Source organism: Entelurus aequoreus, linkage group LG03 (assembly GCF_033978785.1).
Source record: "Entelurus aequoreus isolate RoL-2023_Sb linkage group LG03, RoL_Eaeq_v1.1, whole genome shotgun sequence".
NCBI lineage: Eukaryota > Metazoa > Chordata > Actinopteri > Syngnathiformes > Syngnathidae > Entelurus > Entelurus aequoreus.
Window position 1 is genome coordinate 93,320,281 of NC_084733.1, and position 12,222 is coordinate 93,332,502.

The 12,222-nt window shown below is 41.4% G+C and overlaps 1 protein-coding gene across 2 annotated transcripts in view; it reads right to left on the reverse strand.

The window, feature by feature from the left end:
- The window catches only part of enah (ENAH actin regulator), a 99,995-nt gene that overhangs the window by 64,171 nt on the left and 23,602 nt on the right, over nt 1–12,222 (reverse strand). The window contains exon 1 of one of the 2 annotated variants that reach the window (XM_062043268.1): nt 440–587. The exons of the other annotated variant lie outside the window; for it this stretch is intronic. Coding sequence (XP_061899252.1) covers nt 440–453 — 14 coding nt within the window. The 5' untranslated portion in view covers nt 454–587. Of the gene's footprint in view, nt 1–439; nt 588–12,222 lie in introns of those variants that run through there. 2 annotated transcript variants of the gene reach the window in all.

Below are 12,222 nucleotides of genomic sequence, written 5' to 3' on the forward strand. Positions count from 1 at the left end.
GGAGCAGGTAAAAAAGTTTCTGTACGTAAACCCGCAGACGTATAAATATTTTTACCAGTAGAGAGTTGCGGGGTGTACAATTGCCGGTGGATTTCACCGGTTCCTACGGCGGGATTCAGGATTCAGTGGCACAGAGTCTGACAGTCTCCTCAAACCATGTTTCTAGTGACAGCCACAATTGGAACCAGATCTCTTACCCTCAAAAACTACTTGTCCGCACACAAGAGTCTTTTACCAAATGATGAAAAGTCAACTTAAGAAGTTTTTAAACTTGAAACTAAAAACTAACCAGATCCAGAACTAACTAACTGTAAAGCCGCTTCATAGAGTTCAGCAGGAACTGTTCCTCGTATCGATATAAGCAGTTCTTAATTTGACATTGTGACCTAGAATATCACTTGAACTAATAATAACTCCAAGTCAGCAACCAGAAACTTACGAGTCACGAGTCATCTTGGCAACACCGCCTGAGTCCACCACAAGGAAGTTCTGTTGTCGAAAGTGTTTGTCCCGAGTTCTCCAGGTCTCCACTTTGTCTACGGACTCCTCGGCAGGCTGGAGGACTAACCGGCTGACTCCAGACGGGAGAAAAGTGAGCGGCCTTTAGATGGACGTGACAGTGGGAGGGCGCACACCCCACCCGCACCGCCAACTGGAGCCGGGGCTAAAAGTGGAGTGTCCGGGGTTGGGGGGGAGGGGTTGCAACATGGGATGTTCAAATCTCCGGTACAACGTATCTCTTCCCCCAAAATAGACGTTGTGACCTGCATGCATCATCAGCCAGGATTATCCAGGGGATTTGCAGGATCCACCGGGACACGGTCTGCTCATTCCACGCGGATGACACAATGTTTGATCACAGGAGGGAACAATTCATGACGCGAAAGAACTGCATTGGGATGTTTTTTTCCTGGGGACAGGCCACCAGATGTGTAGTGAAGCCTCTGTTGTCGTTATACAAACAAACACTAAAGATACTTGACCACAAACCAATGAAGCATCATCACTGCCTTATTACCCAAATTTCTCATTTTTAAAAGCCATTTTAAGTGTCTTAATGGATTAGCCCCTGGTGTGTAAAGAAGTACACGGGTACAGTAGTGAAGGTGTGGTCGATGGGAGCTGTAGACCAGTGTTTTTCAACCTTTTTTGAGCCAAGGCACATTTTTTGCGTTGAAAAAATCCAGAGGCACACCATCCATCCATCCATCCATCTTCTTCCGCTTATCCGAGGTCGGGTCGTAGGGGCAGCAGCCTAAGCAGAGAAGCACAGACTTCCCTCTCCCCAGCCACTTGGTCCAGCTCCTCCCGGGGGATCCCGAGGCGTTCCCAGGCAAGCCGGGAGACATAGTCTACGCAACGTGTCCTGGGTCTTCCCCGTGGCCTCCTACCGGTCGGACGTGCCCTAAACACCTCCCTAGGGAGGCGTTCGGGTGGCATCCTGACCAGATGCCCGAACCAACTCATCTGGCTCCTCTCCATGTGGAGGAGCAGCGGCTTTACTTTGATCTCCTCCCGGATGGCAGAGCTTCTCACCCTATCTCTAAGGGAGAGCCCCGCCACCCGGCGGAGGAAACTCATTTGGGCCGCTTGTACCCGTGATCTTGTCCTTTCGGCCATAACCCAAAGCTCATGACCATAGGTGAGGATGGGAACGTAGATCGACCGGTAAATTGAGAGCTTTGCCTTCCGGCTCAGCTCCTTCTTCACCACAATGGCTCGATACAGCGTCCGCATTACTGAAGACGCCGCACCGATCCGCCTGTCGATCTCACCATCCACTCTTCCCTCACTCGTGAACAAGACTCCCAGGTACTTGAACTCCTCCACTTTGGGCAGGGTCTCCTCCGCAACCCGGAGATGGCACTCCACCCTTTTCCGGGCGAGAACCATGGACTCGGACTTGGAGGTGCTGATTCTCATCCCAGTCGCTTCACACTCGGCTGCGAACCGATCCAGTGAGAGCTGAAGATCCTGGCCAGGTGAAGCCATCAGGACCACATCATCTGCAAAAAGCAGAGACCTAATCCTGCAGCCACCAAACCGGATCCCCTCAACGCCTTGACTGCGCCTAGAAATTCTGTCCATAAAAGTTATGAACAGAATGGGTGACAAAGGGCAGCCTTGGCGGAGTCCAAGAGGAGGCACACCACCAGCAGAAAACATTAAAAAATGAAACTCAGTTGACAGTAAAAAGTCGTTGTCGCAATTGTTGGATACGACTTTAAACACAAACACTTATGGTCATGATCTTTGGGTTATGACCGAAAGGACAAGATCACGGGTACAAGCGGCCCAAATGAGTTTCCTCCGCCGGGTGGTGGGTCTCTCCCTTAGAGATAGGGTGAGAAGCTCTGTCATCCGGGAGGAGCTCAAAGTAAAGCCGCTGCTCCTCCACATGGAGAGGAGCCAGATGAGGTGGTTCGGGCATCTTCCCGGGATGCCACCCGAACGCCTCCCTAGGGAGGTGTTTAGGGCACGTACGACCGGCAGGAGGCCACGGGGAAGACCCAGGACACGTTGGGAAGACTATGTCTCCCGGCTGGTCTGGGAACGCCTCGGGATCCCCCGGGAAGAGTTAGACGAAGTGGCTGGGGAGAGGGAAGGCTGGGCTTCTCTGCTTAGGCTGCTGTCCCCGCGACCCGACCTCGGATAAGCGGAAGAAAATGGATGTATGGATGGACGGCGTGGCGAAGTTGGTAGAGTGGCTGTGCCAGCAATCGGAGTGTTGCTGGTTACTGGGGTTCAATCCCCACCTTCTACCATCCTAGTCACGTCCGTTGTGTCCTTGGGCAAGACACTTCACCCTTGCTCCTGATGGGTGCTGGTAGCGCCTTGCATGGCAGCTCCCTCCATCAGTTTGTGAATGTGTGAATGTGGAAATAGTGTCAAAGCGCTTTGAGTACCTTGAAGGTAGAAAAGCGCTATACAAGTATAACCCATTTTATGGACTTTAAAGCATAACCAAGCATGCATCACTATAGCTCTTGTCTCAAAGTAGGTGTACTGTCACCACCTGTCACATCACGCCGTGACTTATTTTGAGTTTTTTGCTGTTTTCCTGTGTGTAGTGTTTTACTTCTTGTCTTGCGCTCCTATTTTGGTGGCTTTTTCTCTTGTTTTGGTATTTTCCTGTCGCAGTTGCATGTCTTCCTTTGAGCGATATTTCCCCGCATCTACTTTGTTTTAGCACTCAAGACTATTTCAGTTGTTTTCATCCTTCTTTGTGGGGACATTGTTGATTGTCACGTCATGTTCGGATGTACTTTGTCTTTGCTCCACAGTAAGTCTTTGCTGTCGTCCAGCATTCTGTTTTTCTTTACTTTGCAGCCAGTTCAGTTGTAGTTTCGTTCCCTAAGCTCCAATGCCTTTTCTTAGGGGCACTCACCTTTTGTTTATTTTTGGTTTAAGCATTAGACACCTTTTACCTGCACTCTGCCTCCCGCTGTTTCCCACAACTACAAAGCAATTAGCTACCTGCTGCCACCTGCTGATATGGAAGAGTATTACACGGTTACTCTGCCGAGCTCTAGACAGCACAACTCAACATCATTTGCAGACTATAATTACTGCTTTGCAGAACATATTTTCAACCCAAAAAGGGGAAATAGGTGAAAATACTCTGGGTCAGTCCGAGTTCTCAGTGAAGGTCTCACCTCTGTGGAAGTCTTTGCCACTGGAGTCAAAGTCACATTCCACTTTTCTCCACAAAACTGAAAAAGTGGCTTGAGGAAAATCAGAAGTGTGAGCACTAGAACTGGGTGTAGTACGCACTAGTGTTGTCCCCTAACAATATTTTGGTACTTTTCGGTATTTTTTTCTAAATAAAAGGGGACCACAAAAATTTTTGTTATTGTCTTTATTTGAACGAAAAATTACCGTTATTTTTTACGTATTAAATCATTTGGTCTAAAAAAAAACAAAAAACAATAATATCCTTTGTGGGCAATAATTTGTGGGTCGATATTCTGTATGGCAGCGCTACAATAACTAAACACACTCTTGCTGTGCAATGACAAGGACAAGAACGCATGTATTGATACTAGGATACTAGTAAAGTATCGGTATACTAATGAATCATATTCGGTACTATACCACCTCTAAAAAGTACCGGTTTCACCCCCACCTTTTTTTTTTAACAGGCATGACGGCGCGTCGTCACGTGGTGACATTGCTGGTTTTACGAGCAGAGGAGCATGTTGGGCAGCGCACACACACAGAGTACTTACAAGCAGACACAGTGTGTAGACAGAAAAGGGAGAATGGACGCATTTTGGTGTAAAAAGTCAAGATAAAGGTGAAGTTATAACGGCTAACATCCATCCACAGTGTTTTAGCTACTGCTAAATCACTAATCCTGGCCTCCATGGTGACAAATAAAGTATGTTTCTTACAAGTAGCATTATCACTGGAGGACGAGGAATATCTAAACATGCTTCACTACACAGCGTAGGAGGATACAATAGCTCACCGCCGTCACAATGTAAACAAATGCCATGGGTGGATCTACACCTGACATCCACTGTAATGATACCAAGTACAGGAGCGTATCTAGTCGATACTACTACGATTACATCCATATTTTTTTATCCTTTTTAAAAAATTCATATTATGTTTATAAAGTCAGTAAATATGTCCCTGGACACATGAGGACTTTGAATATGACCAATGTATGATCCTGTAACTACTTGGTATCACATCCATACCTAAATGTGTGGTATCATCCAAAACTAATGTCAAGTATCAAAGAAGAGACAAATAAGTGATTATTACATTTGAACAGAAGTGTAGATAGAACATGTTCAAACAGGAAATAAGCAGATATTAACAGTAAATGAACAAGTGGATTAATAATCCATTTTTACAGTTTGTCCTTTATAAAATAATAGGTGTATAAATGACACAATATGTTACTGCAGACTAATTAGGAGTCTTTGTTTGTTTACTGACTACTAAAAGACAAGTTGTCACTATTTTATTGAAGGACTAAATGACAATAATAAACATATGTTTCATGTACACTAACATTTGTGGTTACAATAAAGACATTATTTTGTGGTCCCCTTTGTTTAGAAAAGTATGGAATTATATTGTGGTACCGGTACCAAAATATTGGTATCGGGACAACCCTAATTGATGCAAGCATTGTTACCATAGCAACACCCTGAGTCAATATGGTGTCGATACTAGCATGATGTCATTCATACTTTTTTCCCTTCTGGGTTTGGAAAAAGTTGAAGCAAAAAAGTATCCACATCTGTGATACTGCTCTGGTATTTACTTGCTGTGGGGTCAATATCAACATTTGCAGCATCGCCCAGTCCCACCAAGTATGGCCTTTAAAAGAGTCTCCCACACCCGCTCATTCATTCACCCCTCCATTCCCACACTGTGCACCCTTTCTCTGGCCCTCCTCCATTCAGTGGCCCCTTTCTCCTCTCCTCAGCTCACCTCCCATGCTAAGTGGGGTCTCCATGGTGATGTCCTTTTTATCCCCGGGCAGGCTGGGCCTGACAGGATTACACTTTGTGAAGTATTTGTCTCAGCACGCTTTATAGAGCCAGCATTTCTACATTTTCAACAGGGGCGTCACTAGCTTTTAAGGACAGGGGGGGCTTAGCCCCCAGGAGATGCACAGGATGCGAGCGAACGTAGCGCACGAGCACAAAACTTCACAAACGGCTAACAAAGACTTAAAAAATTATTCATTGTTATTATTTTAATTTTAAAAAATGCACGGGCTTTTAACCATTTTTTTTCTTTTTCTTTTTATGTATTTATTCATTTTACATTAAATGTCTTGGTTTTTCCTCCCTCTGAAAATCCTATGAAATGTTTAACAAGCCATCCTATAATAACACAACAGCTATTAATGTAACAATACAATAAAACAAATATATTTAATGATGTTTTTTTTCATTATTTTAACAATAGGCTAATGTATATTACTTTATATAGATTCTACAAGAAACACAAAACTTAAAAACTAAATTATTTACAATTGCAGACACACATTTTCGGGCCACTTTATAATGAATATTTCGGCATGTCAATCAATGTCAATCAATCAATCAATGTTTATTTATATAGCCCTAAATCACAAGTGTCTCAAAGGGCTGTACAAGCCACAACGACATCCTCGGTACAGAGCCCACATACGGGCAAGGAAAAACTCACCCCAGTGGGACGTCGGTGAATGACTATGAGAAACCTTGGAGAGGACCGCATATGTGGGTAACCCCCCCCACTCTAGGGTCTTTGTAAAAAAAAAAAAAAAAATATATATATATATATATATATATATATATATATATATATATATAACACCAAATTATTTAGGGGGGCTTAAGAATATTTTAGGGGGGCTTAAACCCCCCTAAAATAGGCCTAACAACGCCAATGCATTTCAATGAGAGAAAGTTTGCGTGAGCGCCACCATTTGTACAGTCCTTGGTGGTCGGAGTGGAACTCGGCCTGTTAATGTCTTTTATTTGCACACCCAGATACAAAAACAAAAGCAAAAAAAAATGTGCCCTAAGATCTTGTAAAGACACCTACCCTTAACATCAAAACTTATTTCACCAAGTACCACCCCAGGAAGCACTTTTCTCTCCAAGTACCACCACGTTGGAACCCAGTAGCCTAGTAGGGCTAAGTATTCACTCAAAACAAGGCTTTATCTAACAAGTATTGTTAATATTTTTGGCCACTGTAACATGACACACAGTTTGAACAGTAACACATACTTGCCAACCTTGAGACCTCCGATACCGGGAGGTGGGGGGCGTGGTTGGGGGCGTGGTTAAGAGGGGAATATATTTAAGCTAGAATTTACCAACTCAAGTATTTCATATATATATATAAGAGATGTCTGATAATATCGGCCGGCCGATATTATCGGCCGATAAATGCTTTAAAATGTAATATCGGAAATTATCGGTATCGTTTTTTTTATTATCGGTATCGGTTTTTGTTTTTGTTTTTTTTTTGTTTTTTTTAAAAAAAAATTATTAAATCAACCCAAAAAACCTCCCTCCCCCATTTACACTCATTCACACAAAAGGGTTGTTTCTTTCTGTTATTAATATTCTGCTTCCTACATTATATATCAATATATATCAATACAGTCTGCAAGGGATACAGTCCGTAAGCACACATGATTGTGCGTGCTGCTGCTCCACTAATAGTACTAACCTTTAACACTTCATTTTACTAATTTTCATTAATTACTAGTTTCTATGTAACTGTTTTTATATTTTTTTACTTTCTTTTTTATTCAAGAAAATGTTTTTAATTTATTTATCTTATTTTATTTTATTAATTTTAAAAAAAAGGACCTTATCTTCACCATACCTGGTTGTCCAAATTAGGCATAATAATGTGTTAATTCCACAAATGTATATATCAGTATCGGTATCGGTTGATATCGGTATCGGTAATTAAAGAGTTGGACAATATCGGAATATTGGATATCGGCAAAAAGCCATTATCGGACATCCCTAATATATATATATATATGGGGCGGCATGGCCCCATATATATATTTACAAAGGACTCCCTGTGGGAGTCCTTTGTACAGGGTACATGCGGACCCTAATAAAAATGTCAATAGCAGTGTGCTCTGTGGTGTGGCAAACATGGTAAACATGGTAAGGAGCGCAGCAGTTTGTATGGACAACAATGGTAACTGCTGTGTGTCTGCTTAGGCGCTTGCACAAACCTTGAAAAAGTCTGTAATGCAGAAAAAAAAAGAAAAAAAGAAAAGCCGACTTGAATTCAGATCAAACTCAACAATTATCTCCAGATTGCAACGGAGGTTGGAAGAAGAACTTGGCAGAACTTGTCCTCCACCACATATGGTAATGTTGGGCTCAATTTGGGACTCCACCGCTCTCACTCATGACTCATCATAGTCGGTGTTAGGCAACCTACAGGAGGTCCTCGCTACTTTCCTCTACTGCAAACTTAGTCCTGGTCTAGTCTCAGTCAGAACACTACGCTCCGTGATATCATCAAAAGGTTGAGAGAATGTGGAGAAATCACTGCAGGTAAGCCATGATATTACTTGCCAACCCTCACGTTTTTAGCGGGAGACTCCCGGTATTCAGCGCCTCTCCCGACAACCTCCCGGCAGATATTTTCTCCCGACAAACTCCCGGTATTCAGCCGGAGCTGGAGGCCACGCCCCCTCCAGCTCAATGCGGACCTGAGTGGAGACGGCCTGTTCTCACGTCCGCTTTCCCACAATATAAACAGCTTGCCTGCCCAATGACGTCGTGACATCTAGGGCTTTTATAGAGTGCACAACTGCGCACACCACAAGGAGACGAAGCGGAAGAACGAGGAAATTACAGACATGGCGGCCGAAATGATGTACTCATCATGAACGGAGAAGTTAAACAGGACAATACTGCCATCTAATGGATAGCCACTGGAACACTGAAATTCAAGTTGTTGTTTTTTTTTTTTTCTATGTAAATAAAATAAAATTTAAAAAATATATATATAGCTAGAATTCACTGAAAGTCAAGTATTTCATACACACACACACATATATATATATATATATATATATATATATATATATATATATATATATATATATATATATATATATATATATATATATATATATATATATATATATATATATATATATATATATATATATATGTCTTAATTAGATTATCCAGAAAATAGTGCTCGATACCGTGGTAGAGCGTAATATGTATGTGTGGGAAAAAAATCACAAGACTATTTCATCTCTACAGGCCTGTTTCATGAGGGGTTTCCTCAATCCTCTCCTGAGGATTGAGGAAACCCCTCATGAAACAGGCCTGTAGAGATGAAATAGTCTTGTGATTTTTTTCCCACACATACATATATATATATATATATATATATATATATATATATATATATATATATACATATATATATATATATATATATATATATATATATATATATATATATATATATATATGTATATATATATATATATATATGAAATACTCGAGTTGGTGAATTCTAGCTGTAAATAACCACGCCCCCAACCACGCCCCCCACCCCCAAACAACCCCCCCACCCCCACCCCCACCCCCGACCAAGCCCCCCCACCTCCCGATATTGGAGGTCTCAAGGTTGGCAAGTATGGCCATGATATTACACACCTTGGATCCCTCAGGCGCTACTGTATCAAAAAACGACATCAGTGTGTAAAGGATATCACCACATGGGCTCAGGAAGACTTCAGAAAACCACTGTCAGTAACTACAGTTGGTCGCTACATCTGTAAGTGCAAGTTAAAACTCTACTATACAAAGCCAAAGCCATTTATCAACAACACCCAGAAACGCCGCCGGCTTATTTGGGCCCGAGCTCATCTAAGATGGACTGATGCAAAGTGGGAAAAGTGTTCTGCGGTCTGACGAGTCCACATTTCAAATTGTTTTTGGAAAGTGTGGACCAACGAGGAAAAGAACCACGGGGACTGTTCTAGGGTGAAAGTGTAAAAGGCAGCATGTGTGATGGTATGGGGGTGTATTAGGGGCCAAGACATGGGTAACTTACACATCTGTGAAGGCGCCATTAATGCTGAAAGGTACATACAGCTTTTGGAGCAACATATGTTGTTATCATGGACGCCCCTGCTTATTTCAGCAAGACAAATGCCAAGCCAGGTGTTACAACAGCGTAGTAAAAGAGTGCGGGTACTAGACTAGCCTGCCTGTAGTCCAGACATTGAAAATGTGTGAAGTAGAGTAGTCCGATAATGGCTTTTTGCCGATATCCGATATTCCGATATTGTCCAACTCTTTAATTACCAATACCGATATCAACCGATATATACAGTCGTGGAATTAACACATTATTATGCCTAATTTGGACAACCAGGTATGGTGAAGATAAGGTACTTTAAAAAAATAAAAAATAAAAATAAGATAACTAAATTAAAAACATTTTCTTGAATAAAAAAGAAAGTAAAAGAATATAAAAACAGTTACATAGAAACTAGTAATGAATGAAAATGAGTAAAATGAAGTGTTAAAGGTTAGTACTATTAGTGGAGCAGCAGCACGCACAATCATGTGTGCTTACGGACTGTATCCCTTGCAGACTGTATTGATATATATTGATATATAATGTAGGAAGCAGAATATTAATAACAGAAAGAAACAACCCTTTTGTGTGAATGAGTGTAAATGGGGGAGGGAGGTTTTTTGGGTTGGTGCACTAATTGTAAGTGTATCTTGTGTTTTTATGTTGATTTAATTAAAAAAAAACAAAAAAAAAAAACAAAAAAAAACGATACAGATAATAAAAAAACCGATACCAATAATTTCCGATATTACATTTTAACGCATTTATCGGCAGGCCGATATTATCGGACATCCCTAGTGTGCAGGCTAAAATATGAGAAGGGAGACTGTTGAACAACTTAAGCTGTACATCAAGCAAGAATGGGAAAGAATTCCACTTCAAAAATGTGTCTCCTCACTTCCCAAACCTTTACTGAGTGTTGTTAAAAGGAAAGGCCATGTAACACAGTGGTAAAAATGCCTTTTTTGCAATGTGTTGCTGCCATTACATTCTAAGTTCATGATTATTTGCCAAAAGTGTGAACGAGAAATATCTTGTCTTTGCAGTCTATTTAATTGTATATAAGTTGAAAAGGATTTCTCTTTTTATTTACCTTTTACACAACGTGACAACTTCACTGCTTTTGCAGTTCACAGTATCGCCCACCCGGACTGCTAAATGACAACAAATGTACACACGTAAAAATCAGCAAAAATAAAAGCCACATTATTGTTGCAGAGCATCCACAGACTGCACAGTTGACTTATAAAAAAAGTCACGCCAGACAGCTGCTGTGGACAAGAAGCGACAGATGGAGCAACTGAGCAACCACCTGTTTGTACACACAACACCCGGGTACTCATACACACTCGTGGAAGGACCAGCCCCCAAATTGACACCCACCAAAATATTTCTAGAAGGATGTGCTTCGAAGAAATCATATAACAATGAAGTCAGACTGCAACGTACAGTGGTGGTGAAAAGTGTACGTACACGTGTGAAGGACATCATGTCATGGCTGTCAATCATTTCTACAACTCTTATTTTGTTGTGATGTAGTGATTGGAGCACATACTTGTTGCTCACTAAAAACATTCATGAAGTTTGCTTCTTTTATGAATTTATTATGGATGAAAATGTGACTAATCAAAAGTATACATACAGCAATGTTAATATTTGCTTACATGTCCTAAAAAAAAAAAAAAAGACTTCTTTAAAAAGACTTTTTTAAAAGCATTCACAGTCTGTGGTGCCCTCAGGTGGTCAGGGAGAGCAGAAAGCCCGGTCTCCCGTTGTCCCTTGGCAAGTTTACCTGCAATAAGGCGCTTTTGGTAGCCATCCACAAGCTTCTGCTTGACCACTTGACCACTAAATTGCTGCAGTTCAGCTAAATGTGTTGCTTTTCTGACATGGACTTGTTTCTTCAGCATTGTCCACACCTTTAAGTCAGGACTTTGGGAAGGAAATTCCAAAACCTTCATTCTAGCCTGATTTAGCCATTCCTTTACCACTTTTGACGTCATTGTCCTGTTGGAACACCCAACAAGACCCAACCTCCGGGCTGATGATTTTAGCTTGTCCTGGAGAATTTGGAGCTAATCCTCCTTTTTCATTGTCCCATTTAAAGCAGCAGTTGCATTGTGGGAATTTTTCCAGTTCAACAAACAACTTTGTTTTTTTGTCCTGATTAAGAGGAATTATTTGACGTTGAAGTGGGTTGAAAAGTAGTCGCCAGAAAAAAAAGGGTGGAAATAGGGCTTTGCAAAAAATGGAATTCTGGAAAATCCTGGAATTTTTTTGAAGTTGGAAAAATGATAGTTTGAATGTCCAGGATGAGTGGAATGTGTTGAAGGTGGAATGGTTGGAATGGGTTGAAAAATGTGGAAATTGTGCAACTTGGAAAAATGTCCCATTCATTTTGAATGGGGAAAAACGTCCCTGAAAACTGGGAATTTTTGGAAATCTGGGAATTTTTTTAAATTGTTGAAGGAGAGCACACCATTTTGAAAAATGTGGAAATTGTGCAACTTGGAAAAATGTCCCATTCATTTTGAATGGGGAAAAATGTCCCTGAAAACTGGGAATTTTTGGAAATCCGGGAATTTTTAAAAAATTGTTGGAGAGCACACAATTTTGAAA